Source organism: Gymnoscopelus braueri (genome assembly GCF_963280865.1).
Source record: "Gymnoscopelus braueri genome assembly, chromosome: 21".
NCBI classification, from domain to species: domain Eukaryota; kingdom Metazoa; phylum Chordata; class Actinopteri; order Myctophiformes; family Myctophidae; genus Gymnoscopelus; species Gymnoscopelus braueri.
In genome coordinates, this window is record NC_137623.1 from 16,332,118 (window position 1) to 16,347,593 (window position 15,476).

The 15,476-nt window shown below is 45.3% G+C and overlaps 1 protein-coding gene across 2 annotated transcripts in view; it reads right to left on the reverse strand.

The window, feature by feature from the left end:
* Positions 1 to 15,125, reverse strand: part of arhgap21a (Rho GTPase activating protein 21a) — a gene marked incomplete at its 3' end in the record, with an annotated part of 70,117 nt that extends 54,992 nt beyond the window's left edge. The window contains exons 1-3 of one of the 2 annotated variants that reach the window (XM_080417814.1): positions 14,234 to 15,125; positions 3,712 to 3,912; positions 843 to 864 (exon numbers count right to left, since the gene is read on the reverse strand). In XM_080417814.1, the coding sequence (XP_080273940.1) occupies positions 843 to 864; positions 3,712 to 3,912; positions 14,234 to 14,638 (628 nt within the window). In that variant the 5' untranslated portion in view covers positions 14,639 to 15,125. The remainder of the gene's footprint in view (positions 1 to 842; positions 865 to 3,711; positions 3,913 to 14,233) is intronic. The other variant, XM_080417815.1, reaches the window with a different exon arrangement.
* Positions 15,126 to 15,476: the final 351 nt, after the last annotated feature.

The window sequence follows — 15,476 nt, forward strand, 5'->3', positions numbered from 1 at the left end:
ATAAATTAACCCCCTACTTGATCATACTACAGCGTGACACAAAACCATCAAAAGTAGCAGATGTACAAGCTTGAAAGGCGCGCTTTGAGCTTGCAGATCTGCTACTTTTGCTATTTTTGGATTTGAATCCTGAAAAGTAAGTTTTGGACATATGAGGTTTCTACCCGACAGAGACATTTGTTCCTCTAGTAACCCCAGTATAAATCCCAGCCAGAACTGCTAGAATAGACTTAATCAAGCTAGGTTCTTGGTTCTGGTGACTCACCCTGCCCTCCTAATACGCGAGGGGGGCGTGTTTTTTTTATAACTTTTTTCATTTATTTTTAATATTTTTTTTGGAAAATGAAAAAAAGTTAATAAAATAAATGAAAAAGTAATCGAAAAAACACGCCACCCTCACGTATTAGGAGGGCAGGGTGAGTCAGCAGAACCAAGTACGGGGTTTGAAGTTATAATGGGTTTGTATAGGAAGGGGGCGTGTCTGATAAAATGATTATCAAATATCTAAATACTAAATCAAGCAACTTAAAAACGGTCTGGGGGGCTCACAAAAGCCTGAGTAGACGATAAAATGACCAAAAGTTTTTTTGAAAGTTAATTATCCCTTTAACCTCTTAAATGCAAAACATTTCTAAAATGTATCTCAAAAACTGCTGATCTACAAGCTCACAACGTGTCACATTGCGACGCTTTGAGCTTGTAGATCAGCCGTTTCGAGGAAAAAAAGAAAAGGAAATGTCTAATGACATGTCCAAAGATTGGAACACCAAGGTTTAAGTGGGTAAACACAACACATACCACCCATTCAGACATGAGCAAAGAAAACAACTCTTCCCGCTTACCTCGACTGCCATTGTCTTCATCCTGTGAGAGAAAACAGAAAGAAAAGGGGAAAATGTCAGATTCCCTTTTTCCTCCCCATTATTTCATCTGATATTATGTCAGTGTCCATCCATAACAAAGACGGAGTGGAGCGAGCAAGTGTCCCGACAGTGACGGAGAGGGACATCCCAGGTCCCCACAGAGGAGGCGAAGAGGAGCGCTCGCTTGTCATTAAACACCACTAATTGGAACAAATGTGACAAAAAGGACACAGGAGGACCAGAGGCAAAAAAAAAGGAAGGACGTCTGGAGCGTCAGGGCACCAAAAAGACAAAAACACACACTGCCCCACCACAGTGACTGTTCTCCCCTCTCTCTCTCTTTTTCCCCTTCAAGCTTAAATCCTTCATTTCCCCCAGGAGAAACCCAAAAGGTTCAAATCCACGGGCCTACGCTCTAATCCGTAACGCTTCAACGCCACCCATATGCTCTCTGTGTATCCTTTAAGACGTCCCCGTTTCCCTGAGGATTTTCCTAAGGCTTGTCTGACCTCCACCTTACCCCCCCCAACCCACCCCACCCCCACCCTGCTCAAAATGTGGCTCCGCGATTACTCAACAACTCAAGCCCTCCCTTCCGCCCTCAATCCCAGATTCCACCCCCTTAAAAAAAAAGCAATTATGATAGCAATTTGGTGAATGTGCACACACATGAGGACGAGGCGTGCTTTTATTCTCTTCCAAGTCACGACTAGGTTACATAATGGATTATTACCGTTATGAAAGTTAATTGTACTGGCTGAGTATTTAAGGCTTTAATCAATATTTCCGAGAAGTGCTGAGTTATGTCTTGTAGCAGTGGTTGTCAAAGTGGGGTCCGGGGACCCCCAGGGGTCCTTGAGGGGGTCCCAGGGGGTCCCCGGCAAAATTTGTTAAGACAGCATCACAATCATTTTATCTCCTTTTGACGCAGACGCGTTGTGAGCTTGTAGATTTAGTCAACTAAAATCTTATGGTATTTAGTCGACTGAAATCTTATGATATTTAGTCAACTAAAACCAAAACATTTCAAATGACTAAAATATGACTAAAAGGAATTTTATTCAAAAGACTGACTAAAACAGAATCTAAATTAGCTGTCAAAATGAACACTGAGACAGATAATAATAATTTAATCAATACTGGTCCACCAGATTGATTTGAAGTCATCGGTGTGTTCAGATAAAATATGCCCACCCACCCAATACCCAGGAAGATAAAATAGGCCCACCCACCCAATACCTAGGAAGATAAAATAGGCCCACCCACCCAATACCTAGGAAGATAAAATAGGCCCACCCACCCAATACCCAGGAAGATAAAATTGGCCCACTCAATACCCAGGGAAGAAGACCTCTTCGGGGGAAGAAAACGTTTTGAGTCGTTCTGGTTGCACGAAACGTCTGAAACGTCGAGACAACAGTGCCTTTTAGTTTCACATCCAAACTGTCAGAACTGCCGCCAACAGCTATAAGAAAGAAGAGCCCTTGGTATGAAATCAGCCCTCGCCTAGTGCGCTGAAGAGGTTGTCAAAACACACTTCACAACTAAATAAACACAACTTATCCTGAATTTTCACTGTCACACACACACACACAGGTGTGTATTACCATACTTGTGAGGACGTCAACATTGACGTCCTATGAAGCAGAAAAATAGCCGATCTACAAGCTCACAACGCGTTGCGCTGCAAAGCGTTGTGAGTTTGTAGATCGGCAATTTTTCAGTGCACGACACAAGCACGCAGTCAAGTATAAAATAAACTCTATCTCTAATCCCTAAACCTAACTTCTAAACGTCTAATTCTAAACCTAACCTGAATATTTTCCTATATGTAAATGTATCTCTAAAAATCTTTTTTTTTTACCATAAAACAACCATTTCTCTTTTGAGGACCAGGAAAATGGTCTATTTCTCAAATTCTACAATACTTGTGGGGACATTTGGTCCTCACGAGTATAGTAATACAAACCCACGCACACACACTCAAAGACAGCAGGGCCCTGCGGCAGATTTCGTCTTGAAACCATCCTGGCATTTTCCCATTATAGGAAAGCAGGCAGTAATGCGGCGGTAGTGAACTCTCCCTGCAGTGTGAGGCCATTACAGAGACACATAGAATGCTGTAACATCAGGATTCACCCACAGGGCAAAGTGCTGCTGATGTAATGAAAATTGACAACTTGCAGTCCCAGGTGCAATAATTCAAGCCTCCCAATGCGACATGAAATTACTTTACGTGTGCGTATGGAGTCATGGGCAACCGTGTTTTTTTCACCGACGAAAATTAAATAAAAACTAAATATACTGACAATTCCGTCAACAAATAAAAACTAGACTAAAATGTTAGGGAGGGACTGGTAGAAAAGACATCCAGCAGAACTAAGGCAAGTCATTCTATACTTCAGAAAATAGCCCATCTACAAGCTCACAACGCGTATGCAACTGGAGGATTCAAACCCACAACCTCCGTGGTGGTGGTGGGCAGGCAGTGCCAGGCACTTAACCACTGTGCCACCTAAGCACAGAAAATATGTCGTAAAGACACAATGTTATGAGTCAATAAAATAATAACTGGTGGATGTTATTGTGTTCAGCAGGAATGTTTTACTTAAAGTAAAAGTATCAATACTGCAATGTAGAAGTACTCTGTTACAAGTAAAAGTCCACAATTTAAAATGTACTTGAGTAAAGTTTGACTAAAGTTTTCAAATAATTGTAGTGGAGTAAAAGTACAATATTTGCCTCTGAGATGTAGTGGAGTAGAAGTACCTCAAAACTGTACTTAAGTACAGTACTTGAGTAAATGTACTTGGTTACTTTACACCACTGGTCGTATCACTAGCATTACCTTGAGGGAGGAGTGCACGGCCGACTCGGGCGGGTAGACGATGAAGTGGCGCAGCGTGAAGCCGAAGCCCTGGGAGGTGCGACGCAGGCGGAGCGTCTTGGGCCCCGGCCAGGAGAAAGGCTCCTCCCCCTCCCCGCCGCCGCCGGGGGACGGCGCGGCCGAAGTGTCGCTCTGGTCGCGCCCGTCCTTCTGCTTATTGGCCTGATGAGGAGAAGAGAGAGAGAGAGAGAGAGGTTAATGTTGTTCTGTCTGTGGATCACATACAGTACAGACCTGCGTACAACTTGACTACAAGAGACAGCGTATAAATGGCACATCACCCACTGTTGTCTAGACCAGTGGTTCTCAAAGTGGGTTCTAGTGACTCTCTGGGTTCCTTTTAGGGGTTCTAAATTGACCCTTACAAGTCTGTAACTCTGACAGTATACAAATGGAACCAAATGGACCCTAACGGGTCCATTTGGTTCCATTTGTATACTGTCAGAGTTAAGGGGAGACCCTCAAATGAAAAGGTTTGAGAACCACTGGTCTAGACTCTAGAGCAGTGGTTCCCAAACTAGGGGTTGACTGAGTCAGACCCATAGAGAGAGAGAGTTCCGTCACGCTTTGATCTCGCCGCAAAGCGGGCTGCTATGGGCTATACGTAGTTCCAAACATTAGAACTATCTCATTGACAGAGCACCTCCGCATTCCATTCTTACAATGGTAGTCCATGCTAGTGTCATCACTCTCGTGCTAGATCACGCTGGACCGAGGCAAAAAGGGTTTTTATATGCGAGTATGTTTCGGTCCAGGTGACCTTCATCGGGGTATCCACTGTGTGATCCATCAGGTCACACAAAGTCTGTCTGTGGGTTTTATAAATATGTAACCAAATGTATTAACAAGAGATTGCGAAAGAATACACAGGAAGCATTCTTCTTTTTTCAATTTCCTGACAAAGTAACACTTTTTAGACGTACATGTAAAATACACGGTTTGTGCCTGTGCCTGACAGTGATGACATACATAAAGCATCTTACTGTACCATGAATGCACACAATCTAAAGGCCAGACATGTATAAAACATATTGTGCTCTTTCAGCAGAGACTATTGCAGTGGTTTTCAGACCTTGCTATAGTTGTTCTAAACTTCTAAATCAGCGCTAAAATTCCTCTTGGGACCCCAGCTGAATATCTGAGTGAGTGGTACTAGAAGAGATGTATTCTGACTTTTACACTGTGGTAGCACTCTTATGCTAAGTGTTTCTATCCAACCACGCAATCAGAAAACAACGGGACTGAAAGTTACATTCATAAGTATGAGAGAGAGAGAAAGAGAGAGAAAGAGAGAGACAGAGACAGAGACAGAGACAGAGACAGAGACAGACAGACAGAAAAAGAGACAGAGAGACAGAGACAGACAGAGCGAGAGAGACAAACAAACAGAGAGAGACAAAGAGACAGAGAGAGAGAAGGTAGAAAAATGGAAGACCAGAGAGAGAAATGAGAGAGAAGTCGGGGGGAGACGTAGGGCTGTCAGAACGAATTTTGGGATTCGAAAATAATTCAAACGTGATCAAAATCAAGAGAGAGAGAGAGTCCTTTAGCAGCAGTTTGGAGTGAGATATTTGAAAAGAAACTCTGGGAGACCGTGTAAAAAAAGACACAAAAACATTGCGTCACATGGCATGCATCCCTCCATTCTGAAAAGTCATCATGTGGGGCCCAAACAGAGAATGACTTCATGATGATGATAAAAAATAAAAAAGTCCTTGAGTTTCACAGCTTTAGATGAGCTTCATAGTCACATCACATTACAGCCCCTCTGCTCACATCACTCCCTGGTAAGAACTGCAGTAAAGCAAAGCAGCTTTTGCAGCAAAACAAAGAGCCGTCTGTCCGTTCAGAAGACGAAACAGCCTATATGTATGGCTATAGGAGAGCTCCCGCCTCTCCAACCCACTGCTGTTGTTGGTCTTTATGTTATCGCATTATAGGGGACATTAAGGTTGCTGTTGAAAAGACAGGGTGTCGTTCTGCGGTCAAGGCCAGTGGCGCTGCTAGCTACATGGGACGTCCCGTCCCATGTAGCTAGCAGCGCTACTGGCCTTGACGGTGAATGGGAAATCTGGGGAGGAAGTTAAACTGGAGGTCGTTCTGGGTCAGGTCGTTGTGTGTGTGTTAAAGGACGACTTCACCCATTTTCGACATATGTTCATATAATTGGTCCTCCTCACTAATGCTCATGATAAAATGGTACCATTTCTTTCTACTCTGTTTCTGTGTCTCATAGGAGGGCTGTGGACACTTCAGAAACCCGCCTACCCCACACACACACACACACACACACACACACACACACACACACACACACACACACACACACACACACACACACACACACACACACACACACACACACACACACACACACACACACACACACACACACACACACACACACACACACACACACACGTCAAGAGAACGTCAAACCATCCCCTCACTCCCAATCACAACAATTATACAAGTGGGTGTCGGAGGAGAAAGGCAGTGTGTGGTCTGGTCTCTCGCTGTCTCTCTACCGAGCAGTAAGCCCACAAGTCACTGGAGGAAGATCATTATAGACTCCAGCCGAATGCAACCAGTAACTATGTCCCATAACAATACTAAAGCCTAAATAGAGCACTGAAAAATATATTTTTGGGGTCTTTTTCTGCCTTTAATTATAGTTTCATAGTAGAGATGGACAGGAAACAGGGGGAGAGAGATGGGGAGAGACATGCAGCAAGGAACGGGACTCGAACCCGTGGTGCGCTGTCAAGCTACTTATGGGCCTAGGTGCACGGACCTCTAGGCCAGGTCCGGGCCTAGAGCACTGAAATCTGACGTAAATTTACGCATCCTACCTGGGTCATGTTTTTTTTTCCCCCATACTGAATTCCCATAGACGTGTTTAATATATAAGAACTGTGTTCCAAAAACAAACAAATGAGCCCGGCAGTTTGACTCATATGGGTATGAAGCATCAACTGACGGCGAGAAAACGCTAATGTTACCGCCGACAAAATGTATTACATTTTCGCCAGAAACAGATGGTATCAAATTTGAGTGACTGACTAACTTAAACGATACAGAGCCACCTCCCTGACAATAGTGCCGGGACAGTTTGTTTATTTTAGGACCACAATTCTGATATGAGACGATTCTAAAGATGACCCAATTTTCCATAGAGAAATTACTTGCGTGAACCAGGGGATGAGCAAGTGACGTCAGGACTTCGCCGGTACTCTATAGCTTCTCTAAGAGACCTGATTCATGGTCATCATGAAGCTGTTCTGAACACTGCTGTCTGTGTACTTCTCGTGCGTGTGTGTGTGTGTGTGTGTGTGTGTGTGTGTGTGTGTGTGTGTGTGTGTGTGTGTGTGGGGGTGTGTGTGTGTGTGTGTGTGTGTGTGTGTGTGTGTGTGTGTGCGCGCGCTCTCCTGTCTCTACCTACCCAGGACAGGTACTGTCCACACATTTTTCTCCATGTGTGGTCCAACAACAAAACATTTGACTTAGCCTAAACATAACTAAAAACCAACTTAATACTTCCTAAGGTTAATATGGGCATCAAAGCAATATTTTAAATGCGGTTTCATCCTTGCATCCCATACATCCCATAGGGCTGGACCCGGGGGGGAACATAGATACGCTCCCGAAATGTTTTGCATGTTGTGTGCTGTGCATGTGTCCCTGTGTGTGTCGATGTATTATTTCATCTAGGCTCAGGCAGATTTGAGTTCAGTACATTTGTGTTGTCCTTGACCTTGACCCCTTTTCCCCCTCGGATAACTTTTAGTGTCACTCCCCTCATCCCCTAAGGAATTTTGGGGGGGGCGTAGCAATGACGCACTGACCGTGTCAAGTTATGTGAAACGCAAAGGCTTGCGCAAGGATAAGAGCGAATCCAACCAAAAGTATGGCGATATATCTGCCTTTGTTTACATCCACGTAACACAACAACGCATGCTGCAAGTCAACCGTGGCAGCCGCAGTTTAAGTGTCCCCTGTTTTATAAGCTGTTTATAAGGCACAGGGTCGTTGGTGCCTTATATAGGCTGGCTGGTGTGGTCTCGGAAGGCAACGGTAACCATGCAGACAATACAGTGAGTCACCCCTCTCTCTGCTCTGCTTCATGCTGTGACCCCGTTTTCTTGAAGATAATGTTAGGGGGGGAAATACCCACACACACACCCGCACAGACACAGCATGGGAACTGACGCTGTGACACGCGCACACACACAGCATGGGAATTCACACAGCACACAAGCAAGCATATTCCCACAGGAATACACGACACGCGTGACCAGTGGTGTAAAGTAACTATTAGTGCATTTACTCAAGTACTGTACTTAAAGGGATACTTCACTTTCGGGCCGGGGACACATTTAAAAAAAATATTAAAAATAAATGAAAAAAGTTATGGAAAATTCATGGCCCCCTCACACATTAGTAGGACACTGCGTGTCGTGAGGGGGCCATGAATTTTCCATAATTTTTTCATTTATTTTTAATATTTTTTTTAAATGTGTCCCCGGCCCGAAAGTGAAGTATCCCTTTAAGTACAATTTTGAGGCATTTTTTACTTTACTGGAGTATTTCCAATTTTCAGTACGTTTACTTCTATTATACTTTTACTCCGCTACAATTATTTGAAAACTTTAGTTACTTTGTAGATTTTGATTATCATGACAAAATACATTAACCACTTCAGCCCTACATACATTTTGGCCTTTTGAAAATAGCCGATCTACAAGCTCACAATGCGTCACAATGCGATGCATTGTGAGCTTGTAGATCTGCTATTTTCAAAATAATTTAATACATTTTAATGATTTTATACATATTTGAAAACTTGTGAAATGGTACATTCTGCATGATGGTACATTCCGCATGATGGAGTACTTTCTACTTTTGGTACATTTTGATACCAATACTTTCACTCAAGTACATTTTGAATTCCGGACTTTTACTTGTAACAAGAGTATTGCAGTACTGATACTTTTAACTACTTAAGTAAAACATTTGAGTACTTTTTTCGACCACTGCGCGTGACACAAAATATAACCACACAAACACAGACACACACACACACACACACACACATCTGGAATAAGTGCCGATGGACGAATCACAGAGCAAACAAAGGAGATCTATCCATCGCTTCCCGGACTCGTCCCTTGTTAACTTTATCCTAGATAAACGTCAAGAGACCTCAAAGTACTCCCTGGGTCCTTAGTCACATGTACACACTAAAATCTTCACTGTTAAGTTAACTCGGGTTACATTCTGTACACACAAGAGTTACAAATCGTCTCCGTCAGGTGGAAACCTCACATATGTCCAAAACTTTTACAGGATTCAAATTCAGATCCGCAAGTTCGAAATGCTTCGCGCGTGTGGATCTGCTACTTTTGATGCTTTCGTGTGACGCGTGGACGTTAACACATTAACCGCCAAGAACGTAGTCCTACGGTCCGTTAAATCCAACTGTTAAGCGCCGAGACCGTAGCCCTACGGGCTGCGGTCTTTTCGCGCATGCGCGGTCCGGGTGCACTTTCGGAATTTTTTTGATCCACTTCCGTTTCCGGTTTGATGACCGGAAATAGAATTTTTTGGGATCCGGTTTTGACGATCACGCCCGCTCCCATTCTACAGACGAAACTGAAACTCAATTCTCTTCCTGTAGTTTTTTCTCCTCGCATTTCACTGTTTAACGTAATCCGCTCTAACTACAACATGGATACCCCGTTTGACACGCGATCTTCACTGGGAGATACAGGGAGATCTCGCGGATGTAAACAGACCGTGTAGAGCTCAATCTTAAGGATTTTAACAAGATCTATGGCGACATGAAAAAAACAAAAAAACAACAAAAACACCTTGGCACTGGTGAGTACATTATGAGATTAACCTCTGGCGGTCGATGTGTTAATTTACGAGAAAAATTTACTAAACACAAAAAGTTATAATATGGAGATAAGAGGTTTCTGCCCGACAGCAACAAAATGGATAAATGGTGACACTGAGTATTTTTTACTGTGTGGGGTCTGTCTGTGTGTCACTGTGTGGGACCACCGTGTGTCTGTGTCTCTCTCTCTCTCTCTCTCTCTCTCTCTGTGTCTCTCTCTATGCTGTTCTCAGCTGTTAGAGCAGTGAGACCGGTGTCACATCCATCATCCATAATAGCGGTGGAGTGGTGGTCGCGCCGCAGCACTAGCGTTAGTGGTCGCCGCAGACAACGTGCACACGGCCGCAGCCAGCGACTCTGGGCCAGACCGCCGCGGCCTGCCAAACACAGGTCCTCGCCAGTGTTGCCATATTATGCGAGAGAAATAAGCAACCAGGTCTATGAAAACAAGCCCAAAAGAAGCGACTAGGCCAAATGAGCACTACTGGCTACTCCCCCCCCCAAAAAAAACTAATCTTGGGAAAAAAGGGGAAAATGTGGAATATTTTTGAAAGAATTTAACAACACAAATATTGTATGGGGGTCCTTGGCACCAAATATGTATTAATTTGGGGCCTCCTTGGCATGAAAAGGAAGCCCAAATAAGCAAGTACACTTTAGAAACAAGCCCAAAAAAACGCAACCACCAATATTTACAAGCGACTTTACAGAAAAACAAGTCCAACGTCACTTATAATAAGCAGACATGGCAACACTGGTCCTCGTCCCAACTCTATACGTACTTTATTTCATGTTTTTTGTCTTTCTTCAGCGTATTACATCAGAAAATATGCCTCCAAAAACAAAGGCATTGCTTCTTTTCCAAGCACTGTTACACCACTATTCTCCCATCTCTTGTTTAGCCCCCCTTCCTATTCTTATTCAATTTATAATGTAGTCATTTTAGCAGACACTCTTATCCAGAGCGACTTGCAAGAGTGCAAGATCAGATTAAATGGCATAAACCACAGACAACAAACAACAGGGTAAATGGGTCGCGTATATGGAGAGTGCAAAGAAAAACAATTAAGTGCTACAATAACTAGGGTAAGACTAGTCTCGCGTAGCCAGACTTTCAGAGATCTCTTCCAACAGATAAAGTGGCGGTAGCCAAATGTCTGGCTAGGGGTGCCAAGTAAACATCAAGCCTGGCATCTGTCCCCCAGTTCTCATTCGCCCCAGATTCGGCACAAACATGGGGATGAATCGATTCTACTATTATGCCACCAAAATGTGGAATGCCCTACAGTACCACCAGCCATCAAAATGTGCGACTCCCTCCCTACCCTCCTTCAAAACCGCCATAAAAGAGCACCTGTCTGCAATTTGCAACTAGACCTAGACCAAGTCTTCTGGCTTGCCAAAATAAATTACCCCCCTCTGTTTTTATGCAAATATACTTTTTTAGTAGACTAGTAGGTTTTTTCATATTTTTTTTTAACACATCTACTCTTCTGGGTTCCTGGCACAAAACATTTTCAGAAGGGGGGGGAGGGGGGGGGGGGGGGTCCACGACCAAATACATATCAATTTGGGGGTCCTTGACATGAAAAAGTTTGAGAACCACTGGTCTAAGCGTGCGTGAAGAGGTGCAGGGGTAGATATTGTCCTGAAGTTAAGGACTCAACCATAACGGTCTGTCTCTCTGTCCTTGTCCTTCCTAACGCCTACTCCACATCTCCCTCTCTCCATACCCTTTTCTAACCCCCTATTACCTCTAATACCCCTCCCAATGCTTTGTCTTTGCTCTCTCTCCTTGCCCTCCCGGTTCCTGTCATGTACCCATCTCCTCTCCTCCCCTCCCCTCCCCTCCCCTCCCCTCCTTGTCTGTCTGTCTTGGAGCAGCAGATGTGAGGGAGACCCCAGGGGAGTGGGCTGGGTGTGGACTTTATGCCTGGTGACATAACCATTACCCCCATCATGGCAGGGAGCTAGAGACACTAGTACTACACAGTATACTATACTGGAGGAGAGGGGAGGGGTGGAGCGGAGGGGAGGGGAGAGGAGAGGGAAGGGGAGAGGAGAGGGAAAAGAGGAGAGGAGAGGGAAGAGGGGAGGAGAGGAGAATGTTAAAATCCAGCTTGGTTTCTCAGTTATTTGTTTTGATTCCACACTTAAAGATTCATGTGGAGTCGAGTTATGCAACAGCACAGCCATTAGGGTGTCACAAAGCCCCTATGTTTTGTGCATGTGAGGAGTGAGGACACGTACAGTACACATACACACACACACACACACATTTTCCACCCCTCTCTATAAATAACGTCTTGAATTATGAATGGGGGGAGCAGAAGCATATAGAGAAGCCATTGCTTAGTAATGCGGCTAGCTGTGAGACACCTTGGCTTAGCTTCTACCAACAGTGCCTCAATTGTGAGTCTGAAACGGTTAAAGTTCAGTGCGCGTAACAAACCCACGTGATCATAAAAAGCTACAAAACACGTCGCGAAGCTTGTAGATCTGCTACTTTTGATGCTTTCGTGTGACGCTGTAGTATGATCAAGTAGGGCAGGGGTCTTCAACAGGGGGTACGGGAGCCCTAGGGGGTCCTCAGAGCTACTACAGGGGGTCCGCCAAATCTTTGTGTGGTATGTTTTTTTTTTTTTTACCTTATCCACTTGAAACCTACATCTCTTTCCTGAGGAGAACTTTAGCCAAAAATAGCCGATCTACAAGCTCACAACGCCTCGCGCTGCGAGGCGTTGTGAGCTTGTAGATCGGCTATTTTTGGCAAAGAGGTATAGGTTTAGAGGGAGAAAAAGAGCAGACCAGGTAAACAAAAAAAGTTGAATCTGAAACACAATTTTATACAATATGGGGGTCCCTGCTTCATCTCTCTCTCAGCTAGGGGGTCCTTGGGCTGAAAACGTTGAAGACCCCTGAAGTAGGGCATTAATTTACGAAAAAAATATACGAAAAGATCAAATATGGAGATAAGAGGTTTCTGCCCGATAGCAACGAAATAGACTGAGGGCATTCTGAGGTTTTGATCTCAGTGCAGTCATATGGCACCGTAGTCTGAGAGGGGAGGGGGGTGGGGGGGTATTTGCATGCATTTGTGTTTGTTTTCCTACGTGCGTCTGGGAGGATTTGACTGGCATCATGTGCAGAACCGGTCGTTCTGCCGGGTTGTTTTAGGCTGTGAATCACCCTCTGCCCTCACAGCCATATTGATGTCCCTCTCTCTCTCTCTCTCTCTCTCCAGTAGACCACAGGACCATCGCCTCTTCAGCATTAGTCACCCACGTTCACTTTGTGAAAGGAAAATATGCCTACTACCCCCACCTTTGGTCCATAACCCAATGAAGGCAGACTTTATTCCAAATAACTCTACAGTGAGTGTTGAGGACAGAAAGTGTAAAAATAAGCCTAAATCAAAAGGGGTTGTGTCTTTCCAGAGGGGTGGGGTGGGGGGGGGGGGGGGTTCTACTGGAAAACTGTGGCCAAGCCACATCAGCAACAAACAGTGGAAGAGAGACAATTGTCTTTGCGAACGCGTTCAGCATAAGCATCTGTCAGAAACCACCGCGGGGAGCTACAATAAACGAAACCTGAAACCCCGACGCACACACACACACACACACACACGCGCACAGACACACACGCTTGCGTTACAAAAAGATATCGGTCAGTGAAACAGGACTACCCCGCTCGCCAGAGAGCCGAATGACGCACGTAAAAAACATTCCAGAGGCAACACACAACAAAGTGTAGCCAGCCGCTAATCTCTCTCCACCTCTTTGCATAGCGCCTTCCTATGTAACCCTATACAGCTGTGCCCACCGCTGATAGGACAAGAGAGGCATGCCGTACGTGCTACTGTCAGTCTACTTGGCACAGTGGATCTCAAACCCACCCCATAATACTGTCAAACTTACAGACTTGTAAGGGTCGATTTAGAACCCCCTCAAGGAACCCTGAGAGTCCCTGGACCACACTTTGAGAACCACTGGTCTAGAACCGGAGCTTTCCAAAAGGAAACTAAGTGCACACTGGGTCAACCCTTGGCAGTGGTGGAAAGTAACTAAGTACATTTACTTAAGTACTGTACTTAAGTAAAATTTTGAGGTATTTGTACTTTACTTGAGTATTTCCAATTTCCAATACTTTTACTTTTACTCCACTACATTTACTTGAAAACTTTAGTTACTAGTTACTTTTCAGATATAAATTATGATATTATGAAACATGCATTAACCACTTTAGCCCTGTTTTATACATAGGCTATTTGAAAATAGCCGATCTACAAGCTCACAACGCGTCGCGATGCGACGCGTTGTGAGCTTGTAGATCTGCTATTTTCAAATATTTAGTACTTTTACTTTTGGTACTTTAAGTACATTTTGATGCCAATACTTTTGTACTTTTACTCAAGTAAATTTTGAATTCTGGACTTTTACTTTTAACAGAGTATTTTTATATTGCAGTATTGGTACTTTTACTTAAGTAAATAATTTGAGTACTTTTTCCACCACTGCTTGGGACACACAGGCGGGCCCCACCTGGGCAGCGTACCGTACTCCCGTCCCGTCCCGTATCCCTTACCCTGGATCTCACGCAGTTCCTCCTGGAGGCTTCCCGGAGCCTGGCCCAGGACACCGAGGAGCGGTGGTTGGGTCCGCCGCCGGCGCCGCTGAGCCCCAGCTCCACCTCTCCCCAGTAGGCCCTGGCCAGCAGCTGGAACCACAGGCAGTAGGGTTCCGACAGGCAGCCGTCCACGCCCGCCAGCCGGGCCCAGGGGCAAGCCCCCCCGCCGCCGGACGGGCCGCCGGACAGGGAGGAGAGAGTCGGGGAGCAGCATCCCACCTCGGCGTGATCCGTCTCCTCCTCCTCCACGTCCAAATCCTCCTCCTCCTCCTCCTCGGCGTCCAGGAGGAGGTCGTGGCGAGAATCCGTCACTGAGGAGGCGCAGCCCGCCGGTGCCGCTAGCCCGTTCCTCTGGGCTAGCATGGCATAGCCAAGGGGCTAAGGGTTGGTTGGTGTGTCACACCAAAATGTTAAGACTGGATTTACACAGTGTATAAGAATAAAAAGATCCGCACGCCACGTATTGCTGCTCCCAAATGCAACTTGACTTTTTAACGTTTTCGAAGCAACCAGGCCCTTCCTTAGACCTTGGGAAGACTGGATTTTAGAAACAAAACGAAACAAAAAAGGCAACAAGCTTGTATTCCTGGACAGACACGGCCCCCTTGCTCTTCACAACTGCGCTCTCCCACACTTTGGGTTTCTTTCGGTTCCTCTTGGGTTTTCTTGGATGGTCCGATCGTTCCGTCTGCTCCTCCTCCCAGTATAACTCTGGGAGTAGTCCTAGCGTTCCGTTCCTCTCCCTCTCTGCTGCACTCTCTCTCTCTCTCTGTGTCTCTGGTCCGTCCTCAGAGTGGAGGAACAGGGCTGTTCCTCTGGGCGTCCCACGGACACATGATGTTTCCACTCAACCAGAGGGGAGCCCAGGGCTGAGTGCACTGCACTGCAGAGTGCCTCAGACCCACTAACTAACACACACCCACCCACTCAACAACACACAGCTCCCTCTCTCTCAAGCATGCACTCACTGACACACACACACACACACACACACACACACACACACACACACACACACACACACACACACACACACACACACACACACACACACACACACACACACACACACACACACACACACACACACACACACACACACACACACACACACACACACACACACACACACACACACACACACACACACATTCTGGCTGGGGCGGCCAGAAGTGAATTCTCTTCCCTTCCTGTCTCCTCT